Raw genomic sequence first — 18,678 nt, forward strand, 5'->3', positions numbered from 1 at the left:
AATAATTATATTTAATTATTTAATTTATACTTATGCATCTTACCTATAACGAGACCAAGAGTTGTCTATTTTTTCCTATTTGTTTTCCAAGTTTGAGTGGCTTAGGTTGGATTTATTTAAATTTTACAAGTGTTATAACCACAAAGCGTCATTGCATTTCAATTTCGCTGTTGTGGTGGTGCTGCCATAATTGGTCCATAAAATTTCATTAAAGGAGATTTATAAACTTATATAATTTTGTATAATGTGTTAGATTTATTTTATAATAAAAATAATTTTATAATCAGACCTAACATATTAAATCATGTCAACTTATTAGTTAACTTTTGTAAAATTTATATTGGTCATTCTCTTTACATTTTACACTCCATAATTACAAAGTGTCAAGAATCATTTTAGAGGAGTGCTATAGCCACAACGAAATTCTCTAAACTGACATAATTTCATATGATACATTAGATCTATTTAGTGACGGATCACAAATTTTTTTAAAATCTCAAAATGCCCCCTAAATTTTATTTATAATTCTATAAATATGGAGAATAGCCCTCCCAAAAAATTTATAATCCCTATATACTCTCTAAAATTTTAATATATCTAGAAATGTCTTTATCTAATTTTAAACCTATAGTCTCAAAATTTTGTATAATTTCTATATATTATCTATTTTCAAAGATGTGGCCTCACTAAAAGTAATTTAAACTAAGTTGAGGAGAAATAATAAATTTACTAATATGGATCATAAAGTTTTTTGTTATACAATACTAGACTTCTTAATATGGAATCCAAAGTGAATACACAAAAAAAATCATTTAAGGTTAATGATCTATATAAAAAATAGTTGAGAGGTTTTATCCTCTAAATTTCATTGAGCAAGCAACAAATTATGTAAGGTCTCAATTATATCATTATATGTTTAATGTGACACAAAATATCTAAATTTTACATAAAACTTAATAAACTAGCTTACACACTAGAATGAAAGATGACATTTTAAAATATCATTTGATAGTTTCTATGAAAAAAAAAATTCTAAATGTTTAATTAAAAAATAATAGTGGATGAATATTAAAAAAAATTATAATCAAACCAAGTTAATTTGTAATTTATTTTTGTGAAAAACTTTTGTAGCTATCTGAATTGTAGGTAAATGAGGAAACGGAGAAAGAGAGAAAAAAAAAAAAAAAAGTTGTGACTCACGACCATTTGGAAACAAACCATTTTACTTCACCTTATTTTATCTCATCTTAATTAATTTTAATTAATAATCTCTCGAAGGTTTGAACTACTCCATTTCCTAAGTGTTTAGACAAGGTAATGCTCTAGCTGATTTTTTGACAAGGATGGGTGCTGAAGGTACTAATGCGACATGAGATAATTTTTCTCATTTATTGAAAAAAATGTTGAAGACAAATAAGTTGAATCTTCCATATGTAAGATTTGACTAAGTTATTTCTTTATTTAAAAAAAAAATTAATAATCTCATTACTATCACAAATTATTTTAACTCATCTGAAAATAGACTCAAGAAGGTGTAAACATTAATTTCTTGGAAGTCCTCTTCTTTTATACGTAGGCACGAAATAACAAATAAATGGACCAAATATACGGTACAAATTCCAATAGGCCGAATATATATTAGGCATACGCATCCCGTACAAACTATTAATTAACCGAAAATTATTAACTACTTTTATAATATCTTTTGACATAATAATGATATATATTAAATACACAAATTTCGTACAATTTATTTATAAAAAGTTGCTTCAGCGTAAAAATGTGAGAAAAATTTATTTATTTTTATTAAAATTTACTTTTTTACAAAAGATTTTTGTAAGATTTGTGCGTTTGAACTTATATATAACATTACTCAAATATTATAATACAGTTCAAATAGTCACATAATACACTTAATTATATAAATATTAGTTTTAATTGATATATATATATATATATATATATATATATAGATATGACATGTTAATTAAGACAACATCCACAATGCATACATGAATATTCACAATTTTTTGACAAGCTTTGAAGGATTGAGGGTTTTTAACTTAAAAGAGAAATAGACGTATTATAACCTTATCTATTTTTGTGTCTTATAACCAATGCATAAATTTCAACCAAATGCACACAACTATGAGTAGAGAAACAACACATGAATGAATTACCATCTACATTCACATAGAACTTCTTAGAAAATATAAAAATAAATCTTATATTTTGTAATCTTCTAAGCTTCAAACATGCCTAACTTAAAAACATCTTATGGTCCTTTCAAAAAAGAAAATCATATGGTATCCATTTTTTTTTTTTTAATTGGACTTTATGATTTCTCATTTCATATTCCACCACTTAAGTCTTATTTTACAAAGCAATGCATTTACATGAAATTTTAAAAAAAGAAAGTCATACAAAAAAATAATAATGCAAACTTATCCTAATTTTTTAATATATCCACCAATATTTTTCTCTTATTTTAAATCTATATTTTATAAAACTTATTGTTTAAAAATTAGAAAATGAAATCCACCCAAATGGATCATTGAAAACATTTTAGAATTGGGGATTACAAAAATTAATTTGGAGTTTCATATGTTGAAATAGTTGTTGCGTCTGTAACTAAGGTTCGCCTCAAGAAGTATCTTTTATAAAGGGTTCCGTTTACCGCTTAACCAAAATCACTTGTTAAAGCAATCTTATCACCTTAGCAGCTTAAATGCTCGCCTTCGCAATTAACTGTAACGATCGAAGCTGTATATAAGCTCCGAACTGCTATAACGCTGACAAAAGCTCGGCTGAAAGCTTGAAAACTTTACACACAGAGAGAGAGAGAGAGAGAGAGAGAGAGAGAGGACCAAGGGAAACAAAGGAAGAAAATGAAGCTCAAAGTATATGCGGATCGGATGTCCCAGCCATCTCGTGCTGTTATTATCTTCTGCAAGTAATTCTATATATTCCTTCATCATCCGTTTATAGTTTTTGGTTATCGATTCTTATTTTTGTTGTATTCTCTTCAATTTTGAGACGTGGTTCTATCTTTTTCTACTGTGATTGGAATCTGGGTTCCCATTCGTTGGGTGTTATCAGGGTTAATGGTATAGACTTTGAGGAAATCAAAGTGGAGCTGTCCAAACGCCAGCAATTGTCTGCTGAGTTCAAAGGTACGGCCTCATACATACATACATACATACATACATACATATATATATATATATATATATATATATATATATATATATATATATATATATGCGCGTGTGTGTGCTATATGCCATACGTATGTGCTATTTAGTAAAAACATCCACAGCACAGTTGATACAATAGATGAAGAAAGCTTAGCCAAGGGGTTTTAGCCTGGAGTTAAGGACGAAAATGCATCTGTGGACCGGAGTAGAAGGAGATGTTGGGTTCGATTCTTAGAACTGAACAACTTTTTCCTTTTTCCCTTTGATATATTTTCAGAAATAAACCCTATGGGGAAAGTTCCAGCTATTGTTGATGGAAGATTGAAGTTGTTTGAAAGGTAATCGAGGGTTTTAATTCCCTGCTTCATCATAATTTAGCAGTGTCTTTTGCCGATAGAAGTTATATTGTCTTTGAGAATTGGGAGGAAATATTTTAAGTGGTTTTAATAAATATGCAATTAAACTATTATAGGAGGTCTTTTGATTCCAAAAGTATGCAGATCTTCTGTCCTTGGCGGGACAGATGATTTTCATATCTTTTGAAACATTGGCCTTGTTATCCACCAATTGGATATTTTTGCTGAGAGGAGTGACTAGGTGCTCATGTTTTTCCCTGGTCCAAGTTCTTCTCTAGGAGATTAATTTCATAGCTGGATGGGCTTCTTTGGATGTCTATCTCATATAAACTATGGATCTTTATGGTATTTTTGTTGAATTCTCTTATATAATTGCTGTAGGTTCTCCTATAATTTTTTTTGAAATATTTCTATATGATGATGATTGGTATCTCAAATACTCATGATTGCTATCATCACTAAAGTCAGTCATCTTTATTGTTCTCACTCTTAATTTTTAGTGTGGTCTGGAGTATGCACAGCATGGATTTTAATGGCTATATTCTAGACTAAATTTGTTAAAGCATATGTACTTCAATATTGGATTTCTAGTCTTCAGTTGAATCATCTTTGTCGTGTTCCTTAAATAAAATTCACTTTATGGATGTATAGTTGATTTATAGATATCTACTTGTCATTATGCTTTTGGATTGTGATGCTTACCAACTTTCATGATGTTTTACTTATCTAATCTTACCAAGTATAGACCAGAAAAACTCCTGCTTGCAACTTTTCCAGCAAGTTAATTGTATGCCAACTCTAATAACTGTATTGACCCTGTTAAGATCTGTTCTGTTTAATTTCTCATTTTATTCATTGATCTATCTAATGAACCTATTTTGTTTTTGTAGTCATGCAATTCTTATCTATCTAGCTTGTGCATTTCCTGGAGTTGCAGATCATTGGTAAGTAGAGTGTTCCTTGTTGCAGTTAATTTCATGATTATATTTTATTCGCAAATAAAATACATGATATATTTGAAAAGACAAAGTATGGTGCTGGTTTTTGGTGTGTTCATACTATATAGATATGGGTTGTGTGTTCATCTCATTCAAGTTGCACTCTTATCCTACAAAACCAAGGAACAAGAAGCTTTGTTTGCTAGGAATTCCTTGACCATTTTCATACTCTGTTTTCTTCCTTAATCCAGATTCACGGTTTAAACTCATACTTACCTTCAAGAATATAAGAAGAAAACTGAAAAATCAATTAGTAATAGCCAGACATGAAATTATCTTAACCCAATCTTTTCTGATAAGTATACTCAACACACATTATCCTTCAAAAGGTGAGGTGACGTGGCACGAGGGATTTTTTTTCTCTCAACTTTCGAAAGGGCAACTAGGGCTGCATGGTGCAAGCCGCCTATTCCTTGCCGCCATTGGCAGGGCAGGGGGCTGGGGAGGGGCTTATGCCTCGTGCGGAGCATGGGGGGTCGACTACGCAAAGGGTAGGAGGTGCTCCTGCGCTGGTTTTCGCAGACGTAGTGGCTGCGAAACCGCAAGTACTTCCAGCGGTGCATCTACCGCTGCGGGATCCTCGCTTTCAAGATGGGGAGATGTTTTTTCTTTTTTCGAAGGCGGAGATTCAACAATCGGCCGAGCTGTTTCTGTTTTCAGTGGTGCTAAAATTCCTTCGTCACCGTCCTTTGCTGGACCACATACGTGGTTTTATCAAGAATTGATGGGGATTGAAATCTATACTGGTAATTGGACAATTGCAAAATCCGAGGAATGTTTTGGTCAGAATGGCTAATGAAGAGGATTTTATTAGTGTGATGGCGAGAGGAAATTCGGAGATTCATGGGGTGCCATTTCGAGTTTCGCACTGGACTCCGGATTTTATGGAGGAAGAGGACTCTCTTTGGGCTTACATTGCCGGGGTTGCCTCTAATTTTTTTTTTAGGAATCGATTTTATGTAGTATTGGTAATGGGTTTGGACGGTACTTGAAGTGGGACAACGCGACAACGTGTGTGACTCGGCTTGAGGTTGCGAGCATCTGTGTTGAAGTGGATGTTTCGAAACCATTATGGCAATTTTTTTGGTTGGGGCTCCGGGGCTTGCGATGAGTCGATATCAGGAGGTCATCTATGAATCTATTCTGCTCTTCTGTGTCTTGTGTAGAAAACGGGGCACACAGAGGCCAAGTGTTTGAAGCGTGAACGTCCATCGGGGGAGGGAAAGGATAAAAATGTTGTAATGCTTGATGAAGGGAAAAAAAAATCCAGTGAAAAATATTTGGAAGATAGTGGGTAACAGGGAGAATGAGAATTCTGGGGTTGTAAAGGAGGGAGGTTGGGGAAGCGTCGAAATCTCGATGGGAAAAAATGCTAGAATCCATTCGTGATCGTAGTAAAGTGGGTGATGAGGATACCCAGAAAATCTGGTTCGTTTCAATGGGGGGCCAACTCCATGAATCATGTCTGGCTGAACGTAGTGGAGAGTTAGTCCAGGAGGTGTGTTCTGCAGATGCGGTGAGTGCTCCAGAAGTAGTGCGGGGTGTAGAGGAGTAGCTTAATGTGGAGAGTGAGCATTGGAGGACAGAGACATAGGCGGAAGTTGAGAATAACACTGAACAATAGTGAACAAAGGGAGAGAATTGGTTCGAATTAACAGAGACTAACTCTGATGGTGACTATCAGGAACATATTGAGAAGCCAACACCACGAAGCTCATTGAGATTGGTGGATGAGGCGTTGGAGTTTGAGTTAGGTGCGCTGGGGCGAGGGATTTAATTCTTGTGGACGACATGGCGAATGAGGAAGTTCTGTGCAGGACGGTGTTTGATGGTAATTCTGAGGAAGATCTGAATGAGTTAGCTAGCAAGTGTTTTGAATCTGATCCTGACATGCATGTGCCTTTGAAAACATTGAAAGGAATCCATAAAGAAAAATCTATTGTGGTGCTTGAACGGCGTACTCGCTCAAAAAAATTCATTTGAGTGTGATGGATATTCTTACTTGGAATATTAGGGGTATTCTTTTGTCGAAAAGTAGGCTTCGGCGTATTTTGAATAAAAGTCGCCCGTCCGTGGTGGTCATTTTAGAATCTTTTTTAAATTCGAATAAATGCAGCAAATGGGCAAGATGGATGAAGTTGCCGTCGTATTGTAATAATGCTGAGGTAGGGGGAAAGATTTGGATTTTTTGGGATGGAGATTTTGACTTCGAGTTTATAGCTATGTCGGATCAAGCGATTAGCGGCTGGTTTATCCATGGTAATTATCAGGTTCTTGCAACTTTTGTTTATGCGAGTTGTTTTTGGACTAAGCGAGTGGAACTTTGGGATTTTTTGAGAGGGCAAAATTCTGGTGGTCTTCCTTGGTTTATTAGGGTGGACTTTAATATTATTCGAAGTGATAGTGAAAAGGGGGGGGGGGGGGGGGGCTTTTACAGGCGTCTCGTGCTAAAAGGGAATTTAATGAATGTATTCATAATTGTGTGGTGGTGGATCTTCCTTGTAAGGGTAATCAATTATCGTGGTGTAATGGGCGTCTTGGAGGTAGACGAATATGGGCTCGTTTGGATAGAGTGCTTGTAAATATGCCATTTTCGAACTTGTTTATTGATATTCAGGTGTCTTATTTGCCTCGATCATCATCCGACCACGCACCAATGCTTGTTCGGATTACTAGAGAGCGGGAGTTTACAGCTCGGCCATTCAAATTTCTCCATATGTGGGGTTCGCATGAGGGGTTTATCCCTCTAGTGCAGGAAATCTGGAACTCTAGAATTGATGGGTGTGCCATGGTGCGGATTAGTAGGAAATTAAAATTGCTTAAAGTTGCATTGCGTAACTGGAATGAAGTCACTTTTGGCCGTGTAGAGGAGGAACTTAAACGGCTAGAAGAACGTATTATTGAGTTGGAACTTGAGGTGACCAGAAGCTATTCGGACCAGGTGGAGAATGAGTTGCTGCTGTGTAAGCATAATCACCTTCAATGGGTCCAACATGAGGAGACTTTGGCATGCCAGAAATCTTGTATTAAGTTGATTTCCGATGGGGATTCTAATACCAAGTTCTTTCAAGCAGCCATGCGGATTAAGAAAAAAAAATAAAAAGATTGAAAAGATAAGTTTGGAAGATGGCACTTTGCTGGATTCCACTGATGCGGTTCTCGATGGAGCTATAGTATTTTTCCAAAATCTACTTTTGGCGTCGCAGGTGGTGAGGAATTCGAATGATTTGGATTTGCTTGAGCCGATTGTCTTTATGGATGAGAATGAGTTGCTATGTGCGTACCTTCTTTGGAGGAGGTGAAGTAGGCTCTATGGTCTATTCCAGCTGATAGTAGCCTGAGTCTGGATGGTTTTGCTACCAGTTTCTTCATGTTGGCCTGGGATATTGTTAAAAATGATTTGTTAGAGATGGCTACCGATGTATTTGCGGGGCAACCGTATTCCACTTTCTTTGGGGCTACTAATTGGGTCCTGATTCCAAAGGTGGATGAACCTTTGGGTTTTGGTCAATTTCGCCCAATCAGTCTTTGCTTGGTGGTGTATAAAAATTATGTCCAAGATTATAGTCTTTTGAATGGCTCCGATTTTGGATAAAATCATTTATTCTGAGCAGGCCGTGTTCTTTAGAGGAAGAAGTATTTTTGATAATATGTCAAGAGCTCAGGAGTTGGTTCACGACATTAACAGAAAAGTGAGAGGTGGAAATATGATGCTAAAAATTGATATGGCCAAAGCTTATGACCGTGTTAATTGGAGTTTTCTTTTAGAGGTACTTCATCGGTTGGGATTCTCTGAACATTGTTGTAGTATTGTTTTCAATTCTATTTCATCCCCTTACTACTCAGTGATGCTAAATGGTTGCACTAAAAATTTCTTCTAGGCCTCGCGTGGCTTACGGCAAAGTGATCCTCTTTCCCCTTATTTATTCATTTTATCTGAAGAAATACTTTCGCGGTTGATAAACAGAGAGTTTAGGTTGGGTTGGATCAAATCTTTTCATTCTCGTGGAGGGGTGTTGATTTCCCATTTGCTCTGTGCGGATGATGTGCTGATTTTTTCTAACGGTGGGAAGTCTTCTATGCGACATCTAATGGAGGTTTTACATAGGTATGAATCGATGTTGGGCCAATTGATAAATTCAAGTAAGTCGTCAATGTTTTTTTCTTTATCTATTTCGGCGGAGAGAAAAATGGGCTTGAAGGTGATTTCCGGGTTCGTGGAGGGAAGTTGGCCGTGTACTTACTTGGGCGTACCATTATTTGTGGGGCGCATGAGAATCCATATGTTTGATACTTTCTTGGCTAGAGTTCAAAAGAAAGTGGCTGGTTGGAAAAGTAAACTCTTATCCTTTGGGGTTAAAATTGTTTTAATAAAACATGTTCTCAATAGTATACCAATTCATTTGCTCTCGGTGTTAAATATTCCCAAAGGAGTGATCTCAGGACTGCAGAAGATTTTTTCAAACTTTCTTTGGGGGTCTTCGGTAGAAAATAAAAAAAGGAAGTGGATTTCTTGGAAGCAAATTTGTCTACCGGTGGAGGAGGGGGGACTTGGAATTCGGGCGTTTCATGAGGTTCAAGAATCTTTGCTTATGAAGTTTGTGTGGAAATTAATTAGAGGTGGTTCATTGTGGTCGGCTTTTTTTACGTCTAAATATGTTGGTAATAACCACATCTCTTAGTTATGCAGTGACATAGAGGGTCGCGCTTCTGGAGGGGATTGATGGCCCTCCTGCTGAGAGTAATACACAATTCGAAGTGGATTATTCGGGGAGGGGATGTCAATTTTTGGATGGATAATTGGCTTGGTGATGGACCATTGATTGAACTCATGCCAGTGATTGGAAATATTAATCTAAAAGTGAGAGGTGTTGTTGCTGAAATGGGTCCCAATTGGAGTCGCATGCGTGATCTGGTCCGAGCGGAAACTATTGCAAAAATGAGGCAGGCGGACATTCGGCTGAGGCAGGGGAATGACATATGTGTTTGGAAGAGCTCAGTTGATGGGAAATTCTCTACCAAGTTCACATGGCAGCTTATTCGGCATAGAGGTGAAGTGTGCACATGGAAGAAATGGCTTTGGCAGGATTGGTTACTAAAAATGTCTATTTTTGTATGGAGAGCCAAGAGACGGGCTATTCCGGTTGACGATGTTATTCATAATTTAGGAATTCCTTTGGTCTCTAAGTGTGAATGTCGTGATCAACCTAAGGTGGAACTTTACATCATATATTATGTGAGGGGCAGGGAGCTAAAACGGTTTGGAGGTTTTTTGCAGATGCATGCTGAGTTCGACTCCCGCACATTTGGAGTTGGGAAGGGATGATGGGGAGTTGGTGGCATAGAGCTTCAATGTGCTCTCAGGTTGGATGGCTTCGGGGATCTCTCCCTATTGTCATTTCATGGGCATTATGGAGTGCACGATGTGCGGCGAGAATGGAAGGTACGAAATTCATGGTTGAAAATGTTATTAGATTTGTTAAAGTATGGATTAGAGATATTGCTTGCAAACTTAAAAAACTCCAGCATATGGGTAGAGAGGATAGGGAGGTTATGGAGCGGATTGCATGCCCGATTATTCCTATTTGTCCCAAGCAAGTGAAGTTAATTGCCTGGATTCCACCAGAGAGAGGATGATTGAAGCTGAATGTGGATGGAGGATCTTGCGGTAACCTGGGGGCGGCTGGGGGAGGGGGTATTATTTGAGATGAAAATGGTGACGTTATTGGGGGGTTTGCACATGCATATGCTCATGCTACTAATACCATTGCTGAATGTAGAGCTCTCCTTGATGGTCTTCGGTTATGCAGGCATTTGTGCTTGCAGGACGTTTTGGTAGAATCGAATTCTGCAGTCATGGTTGGTTGGTTAGCATCCGGGGTATGCAAATATTGGTTCCCTTGGGATTTTTGGGAGGAAGTAAAAAACTTGGTAAGTGAGCTTAATGCTCGATTTCGTCATATTTATAGAGAATCTAATATGGTGGCAGATTTCTTGGCAAAAAAAGGGAGTCAAGGGATAACTTCAGATTTTTATGATGCCTTTGCCATTCAAGGTCATATTCAGGGATTAATTCGTTTAGACAAAATTGGCATGCCATACCTTAGATGGTGATGTTGGTGGGTGGAGTGATTTTTTTGTTATTTGATTGGTTTTTTTGGCACCTGAGTTTGTTTTTTTGTGTAATTTTTTGATAACTCTTCCGTGTCCCTGAGATTGTTACCACGGTATTCCTCCGCCATAAATGAAGGTTTTTTAATGAACTTAGGGCCGGGTCAAAAAAAAAAAATTATCCTTCAAAAAAAAAAAAAGAAAGTATACTCAACACATAATCACTCCAACTTGTATGCAAATTAGGTTAAACTATTTGTTGATAGAGCTTCCAGGAGATGCTACTATTTCTCAGTGGTTTGCTGTATTCCATATTTACCCCCAATTTTTAATTCTGTGGCCTGGTTTAACTTCTTTTTCCGTTCATACTACCAGGTATCCGGCTGATGTTTCCAGGAGGGCTAAAATCCACTCGGTTTTGGATTGGCATCACTCTAATTTACGCCGGGGTGCAGGTTTTCCATAACTCCAATAGATGCTCATACTTTTAAATAGTATCAAATATAAACCTACTTCTATTTGGTCATGGGTGCTAGGAACAATTGAAGCTTTCGTTGTTGTATAGAATATGTCAAGTCACAGATGAATTGAGATTGATATTTTGAAAATTTATAATAACATGCATACTGGTGTCCCCATGTTTTCTTGTCAAATGTATCTGAAAAAATGAATAACGTATATGAAGTGGCTTCAATGTAACTTTGGTGGTAGGATGATGCCGAGTTCTCTCTTTTCTGGTGGGCTATAGCTATTTTACTCTTATTGTCTCAGCCTCGTTTGTTCTCAATACCGTACTAGCACCTGCACTTGGACTTTCCTTGAATCCACAAGCAGCTGCTGAAGCTGAGAAACTTTTGTCCACATCTCTGTCAATAATAGAGTCCATTTGGCTCAAGGGGAATGGACGCTTCTTGCTTGGTGGCTTTCAACCATCCATAGCAGATCTCAGTCTGGTTTGTGAGATTATGCAACTAGAGGTAAATAGATGTGACTCAGTGCTTTGTTGTTGTTTTACAATTTTGTAATGGCCTATAATTACTGTGAAAAAATATTATGGGAGAAAGGGGTCCCAAAAAAGTAGGGAATAGAAAAGAGTACTATCTGAGAAACAAAATGTAGCAACGATGGCACAATGTTTTTATAGTTGTCCTCTTGAGTCAAAGCTCTTATTTTGGCCAGAGCATTGCATTTGCTAATGAGTGCAATAAAAATTTGAACAGGAGCAATATAGCACATGCATGCTTTTTATTGTATTGTTTTATGCAGTTTTGGGTAAATTGACATGAAGGATGATAAGAAGTAATCCTCCTTATACCTTTATTCTGATTAGATATGAATGCCAAACTTCTCAGATCACATATATTTAATTTCTGGAATATTTTGAATTTGAGCTAAAGGGAAGTTTATTCTTTGCTTTAACTGATTTCTATAGAGTAGCATGATAAATGGCATTTGTTAAGATCACTGGGCGGGAAAATATAGGCGTTAAACAAGACAAGGCCATTATTTGGGGATTGCACACTTCAGTTCTCCAAAGAGAACCCAAACCAGGACAAGGGGTAATGGTGTTTACTGAGATCATTAAGTGAGATTAGTTAGTTTCAATTTTAAGGGGAAAAAAAAAACCCCTACAGCTTTATGTTTTGTCAGTTGAAGTTCTTATCTAGGGTTGTGAAGAGGGATTTGTTCTTGCTTAGTCCTATTGTAGCTAGAAGTTTGTTAGAAATTAATACTAGTTATCTGGGAGGCATTATGGATCTCATTCTGTTACTTATTGGTGAATATAGCTTTTGTCTGAGGAGGATCGCAGTCGTGTACTAGGTCCACACAAGAAAGTGCAGCAGTGGATCCAGGACACAAGAAATGCAACAAGACCCCACTTTGATGAAGCGCATAACATCCTCCTCAAAGTCAAAACAAAACTTGCAGTGCAGCTGTCAGTGCGAGCAAACAGCGAGATGGAATCTAGCATTAAAAGGGCGTTGCCTTCAAAGATGTGAAAACCATGTTGCTGTTACGGTAAAAGCATTATAGATGACTCAGTTTAGAATGTTGAGCATTGTTGTGAGATTATGTAATACATCTTTTTGGATTTGTTATGTGAAGGGGTATGGTTGGCATTGAAAATGTGACCCAGGAACCCTAGTTTTGCTTGGTGGGCGAAGAAGGCCTATCTCATCGGGCTTATATCTGCCAAATTACTGGGAGTCCATGTGAAATAAATGTAGAAGTTTATTTTAGCACCCAAATGTGTTCGAATTTATGTATAGGGTTTTTTTTTTTTTTTTTGGGTATGTTCGTAATTCCATTTCACGAGGAATCCGGGTTTAGTGCATTCGAAAATAGTACTATGCATTTATTTTCAAAGGAATATCACTTCAATGTTCGCTGAAAACAAATTACTTTCACAAGTAGTTATATGGAAACAATATCTAGAAAAATGTTTGGCAATACGGGTTTGGTCATATGATTTATATTTTTATTCTATAAATTTAAATACAGAAGTGAAACAGATCCAAAAGTTGCCAAAACAAAACATCATTCATTTTATTTTTGTAAAAAGAAAAACACTTCTGAGAGTGATTAGCTAGTTGGTGAAACAATAGTTTGCCAAGGCGATAATCAATAGCTGGTCCGAGAAGATGATCAGCCACACTGGGATTGAGACACGATCGAGACTCTTTTGGGAAGTATTAGGCAGCAGTGGAAATTTTTTCACAATGGACGAAAGCTTGACGGAGTAATGTCGCGACTTGTCAAAACTTCTTTTTCAATTATTATTCACCAAGGAATAAGTCGTTTAGAGGGTGGGGCTGCACTGTAACCATTTCACATGAGCTACCACATGCTTGCCATTCTTAAATACCATTGAATTGGAAGAAATTTGGTTCAAAATTTAATGGTAATGGGTGCTCAATTCGAGAGATAATGAGTTGTGGGATCGATATTTGGGTTATGCAGAATGATTAGCCTCAGCTTTTCGCATTCAAATTACCACATCATTTGTTACATATGCTTTTAAATTAATGCGAATAGTTAACACGGGGAAAAATATATTTATCAAACCTATAAATTATGAGGAATGCTGGATATAATTATGAGTTATATAAATGCCGCACACTCATTTTGTAAAAAAGTGGGATCCACAATTAATTTTTTTTTTTTTTTTTTTTTTATGTGGATCCTATATTTATTCATTTTTATCAAAATGAATGTGTGGTGCTGGCGCATTCTATGACTACAGACATCACTTCTCATGAATTATTTACAATTTTTCATGGATGAAAACAGTACTGCCTAAGTTTATTTATAAGGGAGATTCTTCATTCCTACATGCGTAGAGACGAAGATTACTCGATCTTTATTCCATGCATCTCCAGCTTCCGAGGTACCCTGTAATACTTCAACAAGAGGGAGCTGCATACAACGCTGACAGAAGAGGCAGCCATTGCAGCTCCAGCAATCCATGGTGGCAAACGAAGTCCAGTGAATGGATAGAGGGCCCCAGCAGCAATTGGGATGCCAAGCAGATTATATCCCAAAGCCCAGATATAGTTTAGACGAATGCGTGAGAAGGTTTTCCTGGAAAGATCAATGGCAGTTATCACATCCTCCAAGTTGTTCTTCATGAGAACAATGTCAGCTGCCTCAATTGCAATGTCTGTGCCAGCTCCAATTGCCATTCCAACATCTGCTGCCACAAGTGCTGGTGAGTCGTTTATGCCATCTCCCACCATTGCCACAGTGTAGCCTGAACCCTGTCAATGAGGAAAAAAAAGAAAACATGTTTTTTTTTTTTTTTTTTTTCACGTCTAATGAAGTCTTTAATCACACAACACAAAAACTTGGACTAGGCCTTTGACTGTCAAAATGCTGGTCATGATGCTAGAAGTCATCTTAGATTTAAACGGCAAAATGATGTTCATTGAGTGGATATATTGGCCAGATTCCGACTATGGCATGTGTCTATGCTTCCACACAATCTTGAATGCTGTGAAAAAGATTTCCTGAACATGTTCTTTATGTACCTGAAAATCTCTCACTTTCTCTGCTTTATCCTCTGGTTTGGCTTCTGCAATAACAGTTTCAATTCCAGCTTCCTTGGCAATGGAATTGGCAGTGCCCCAATTGTCACCTGTCATCACTATGCTCCTAATGTTCATAGACTTGAGAATGGAAATGACTTCTCGAGCACCTGGTTTAAGTGGATCAGATATGGCTAGAACTCCAACCAGTTCCCTATCTATAGATACTAGAATCCCAGTATGGGCCATCCCTTCAGCTTTTGCAAGTATATCTTCAGCATCCGATGGAATTGCAATGTTCTGGTCCAAAATCAAGCTCTTGTTTCCCACAATTATTTCCCTGTTTTGAACAACAGCTTTCACTCCATGGCCAGTAATGGAGATAAAGTCTCTTGCTTCAGGCCAGGCAGGATTCTCTTTATCTTCTACAAAGTTCTTGGCATACTCCACTATGGCCTTGGCTAATGGGTGCTCACTGTTCACCTAATAGAGATAGCCCAAGTCGATATTGTCAATGCTGGGGATACATCATATTGCTCTTGCTACTTCTCTTAAGGAGTGAGTTTCACACAGGAAAATATATTTATATATATATATATATATATGTCCGTCTATATATACATAATATATCATGTATATGTATATATGTGACAGTGTACCTCTGTTGCAGCAATGAGAATATAAAAATCTTGAAGCGCAATGTTTGTCAGCAGTCGTGTGTTAACGACCACTGGTTTCCCAACCGTGAGAGTGCCTGTCTTATCAAACACAATGCAGTTCACCTGTAACATAAACAGACATAGGAAGCAAGTCTAAGAATGGTGAGTGGCGCACACCGACAATATCTAAGGATATAGGAAAAAGAACTTTCCTCGAGTTATCTGGACTCGGAGCTTTATGACTTGACGACACCATGGCTTACTAAAGACAAGCATAAACTAGATTATTGAGCCAGATTAGGGCCAAAAACTCAAGAAAGGTAACAGAAAGATCTAAATGATTTTGGGTTTCAACTTCTTCACGTTCTTATGCAAGTACTACCAACTCAAGTAGTTTCAGTATAGAAAGCAGTCTTTTTGCCTAGACATAATCTTCACAGCACTCTCTTTGGGACAAGCTTGAACTTCAAAGAAATTCAGATTCAGGTGATTGTCAAAAATAGTGTTTAGTACTGAGTAATGTGGATAGAACCTGATTTTCACAATTTCCATATGAACTAGAAAATCCCAAGATGAATCTCACATGCTACCTTGTGTGCACTTTCTAAAGCTTGGCCTCCTTTAATTAGTACACCTTGTGAAGCGCCAACTCCAGTACCAACCATAACAGCAGTTGGAGTTGCTAGGCCTAGAGCACAAGGGCAGGCTATGACCATGACGGAGATCCCAAACTGAAGTGCAAGCTCAAAGCCACTCATGGAAGATGGTATCCAAGATTTTGGGTAGGCATGGAACTTTCCAGCAAAAAACCAGGATAACCAAGTTGAAAATGAAAGTATAATGACCTGCAAAAGAAACCTATTTGGTGACAAAAGACATCCATAAACAAAATACTTGCAAGTAAAATTAACTCCAGAAAGGTAAATTCAGAAAGAGGACAAGGCAATTGTACAAACTTTCTTACCATGGGCACAAAGTATTTGGAAACACGGTCGGCAAATTTCTGGACTGGAGCTTTAGCCATCTGAGCTGACTCAACAAGCCGAACAATCTGTGAAAGAACACTCTCTGATCCTACTCGTGTTGCTCTAATGTGCAACACCCCATTCTCATTCACAGTTCCTCCAATCACCGTGTCTCCCTTCCTTTTTGCCACTGGCCGTGCTTCTCCAGTTATCATGCTCTCATTTACGTGGCTTTCCCCCCACAGAACATAACCATCCGAAGCTACTTTGGCACCTGGGATAACTTTAATCACATCATTCTTCTGTACTAACCGACCATCAATTTCTTGTTCGCTCACCACATTACCTTCACTGTCCAGAGTTAACAATATTACTGTCGCAGGAGTCAAGTCCATAAGCTTGGCAATGGCCTCTGATGTCTTTCCCTTGGCCAAAATCTCCAAGTACTTCCCAAGCAGAATGAATGAGATAAGCATCGAGCTAGTCTCAAAGAAATCTGTACCCTTGAAATCTTTAGAATAAGCAGACCTTAACAATGAGTAGACAGAATAGAAGTAGGCTGCATTTGTTCCCAAGACAATCAGAACATCCATATTAGCAGAACCATGGCGCAAAGCTTTATAGGACCCAATGTAGAACCTCCGGCCTATAATAAACTGTACTGGAGTAGACAGCTCCAACCTCACAACCATTCCAACAGTCAACATATTGACTACTTTGGCATCTAATACATGCCTAATTCCAGGGATATACATGAAAACCATGGATGTTAGAAATACTGGAATAGTAAAAACCAAACTCCATAAAAAGAATCTATAATACTGCTTAATTTCCTTCTTTCTACTGGCTTCTCTTCCCCCTCCTTTGGGGTATATCCTTGCCTTAACACGTCCACTCCCAGTAGACTCAATGACACTGATGAAAGTTCTGGGACCTGTCATATCTGGTTTGTAGGATATGGAAATTTTGTTGAGTTCAGGGTATGTGACTATCTCTTGAACCCCAGGGAGTTCTTGGAGAGACTTTTCAATCATTCTCGTTTCATGGTCATTGTCTACACCATCAAGTTTAAGCTCAATCTTGCTTATGTCTTCCCCAGTACTAATAAGAATGCCTTCAAATCCAGTGTTTTCTATGGCTTCCAACAGTTTATTATAGCTCACAGACTTGGGACTATAATGAACTTCTGCTTCTTCAGTTGCCAAGGCCACTCGGGCCTTTTGTACTCCTGGAATTGATTTCAGAGCTGATTCAATAGTGGAGGAGCAAGAGGTGCAAGTCATTCCATTTATGTGTATTTTGCATATTTGAGTGGATCTCTCATTTGTGTCATCATTGATCAATGTAGCTTGAAAACCAGAACTTTCAATTGTCTCACGTATTCTTTCCTCCTGTAAAATGTTTGAAGACAATGATAAAGGCTGAGAACCAATTAATGGAACTTTAAGAGTGTAATTGGACTACCTTGAGCAATTGTTTGGAACCCAAATTTTCCAGCTAGAAGTGGTAGTGAAGGATAAATAACATGGGCATTGGCAAATTGTTTTGATCATGAATTAGTATTAGTACAGTAAGAGCTTATAAATTTATAGAATCTCAAGTACTCTCAGCTGAGGTCCTTCCAATGGAAGATATATAATTGTTAAATCAGTGGAAAAAGAATGCTTAAAGGAAGCAGGCCTGTTCAGCCCAGGTTTAAAGAAGTTCTGGCAGGGGTGAGTTACAGATCAAACACATGCTCATGGATGAACTTAAATTTGGCCACTCAGCCAAAAACAGAATAGAAAAATAACCAAGCCCCAAGAAGGATTGGTAATCACATACAAAATTTCATTTTGGGGTAATCCTTTGAAAAAGTAAAAAGAATTTTTAAAGTGCATAACTTTGAAGGAGCAAAAGTGGCCTAAACCAAGATGAAGGGTCAAGCTGCTAGCAAAGATTGTATATATAGAATGGCCTCAATCACATAGCTTTACCTACTTTTGCCAAAGTATTATATGTATATTTCGTAATAAAGGAGGACATGATGAGAAATCTCTCAAATCATCTTCAAGCAATCAAGAGAGAAATTAGCAAAAGTTTGTGCGCTAGGAAAAGACGCAAGGAGCATTTAGCAGACAAGACAAAAAGCTAGCGCACTTCTTTGAATTATTATTATTAAAAAAATGAACATACTTACGTTTGGATAGGGTGGTATTTTTAGATATTTAGTAAATAATAATTAAAAAATAATAAAGAAATAATAATAAAATATTAAATAGTAATAAATAATAAAAAATAAAAATAAATAATAATGAGGTATTATGAGAATATCTGAAATATTCTCAGTACCCAACTAGACTAGTCTCACAAAAATTAGTTATTTTT

General features: G+C 37.2%; 2 protein-coding genes and 1 long non-coding RNA gene across 4 annotated transcripts; 2 read left to right on the forward strand and 1 right to left on the reverse strand.

Annotated features, from left to right (window-relative positions):
• Positions 1-2,736: 2,736 nt before the first annotated feature.
• Positions 2,737-12,905, forward strand: LOC121235049 (glutathione S-transferase T1). The gene is made up of 8 exons (XM_041131263.1): positions 2,737-2,953; positions 3,100-3,173; positions 3,475-3,535; positions 4,444-4,497; positions 11,038-11,117; positions 11,434-11,639; positions 12,450-12,681; positions 12,769-12,905. The coding sequence occupies exons 1-7, from the start codon at positions 2,889-2,891 to the stop codon at positions 12,660-12,662; spliced, it is 753 nt and encodes a 250-aa protein (XP_040987197.1). The 5' UTR covers positions 2,737-2,888; the 3' UTR covers positions 12,663-12,681; positions 12,769-12,905.
• A 55-nt stretch (positions 12,906-12,960) lies between these two features.
• Positions 12,961-13,198, forward strand: LOC121235050. The gene is made up of 2 exons (XR_005934496.1): positions 12,961-13,118; positions 13,165-13,198. It is a non-coding gene; the product is annotated as an uncharacterized LOC121235050 (long non-coding RNA).
• A 746-nt stretch (positions 13,199-13,944) lies between these two features.
• On the reverse strand, positions 13,945-18,107 carry LOC121235798 (probable copper-transporting ATPase HMA5). Of its 2 annotated transcripts, XM_041132214.1 has the most exons (5): positions 16,311-18,103; positions 15,937-16,191; positions 15,347-15,469; positions 14,691-15,170; positions 13,945-14,420 (listed from the first exon to the last, which is right to left on the reverse strand). In XM_041132214.1, exons 1-5 carry the CDS (start codon positions 17,592-17,594, stop codon positions 14,013-14,015), a joined length of 2,550 nt encoding a protein of 849 aa, XP_040988148.1. In that variant the 5' UTR covers positions 17,595-18,103; the 3' UTR covers positions 13,945-14,012. The 2 variants fall into 2 exon arrangements, with proteins under 2 accessions (XP_040988148.1, XP_040988149.1); XM_041132215.1 differs by lacking the exon at positions 15,937-16,191 and having other exon boundaries at positions 16,311-18,107.
• Positions 18,108-18,678: the final 571 nt, after the last annotated feature.

Source organism: Juglans microcarpa x Juglans regia, chromosome 6D (genome assembly GCF_004785595.1).
Source record: "Juglans microcarpa x Juglans regia isolate MS1-56 chromosome 6D, Jm3101_v1.0, whole genome shotgun sequence".
Taxonomy (NCBI): Eukaryota; Viridiplantae; Streptophyta; class Magnoliopsida; order Fagales; family Juglandaceae; genus Juglans; species Juglans microcarpa x Juglans regia.

Excerpts from the sequence above, each read along its gene's own strand:
- LOC121235049 (XM_041131263.1), top strand. The coding sequence starts at position 2,889 with ATGAAGCTCAAAGTATATGCGGATCGGATGTCCCAGCCATCTCGTGCT. Across the intron at positions 2,954-3,099 it reads GCTGTTATTATCTTCTGCAA|GGTTAATGGTATAGACTTTG; the intron begins GTAATTCTATAT and ends GGGTGTTATCAG. Across the intron at positions 3,174-3,474 it reads ATTGTCTGCTGAGTTCAAAG|AAATAAACCCTATGGGGAAA; the intron begins GTACGGCCTCAT and ends ATATATTTTCAG.
- LOC121235798 (XM_041132214.1), bottom strand. The coding sequence starts at position 17,594 with ATGACTTGCACCTCTTGCTCCTCCACTATTGAATCAGCTCTGAAATCA. Across the intron at positions 15,470-15,936 it reads CTTTAGAAAGTGCACACAAG|GTGAACTGCATTGTGTTTGA; the intron begins GTAGCATGTGAG and ends TTTATGTTACAG. Across the intron at positions 14,421-14,690 it reads AGAAAGTGAGAGATTTTCAG|GGTTCAGGCTACACTGTGGC; the intron begins GTACATAAAGAA and ends CCTCATTGACAG.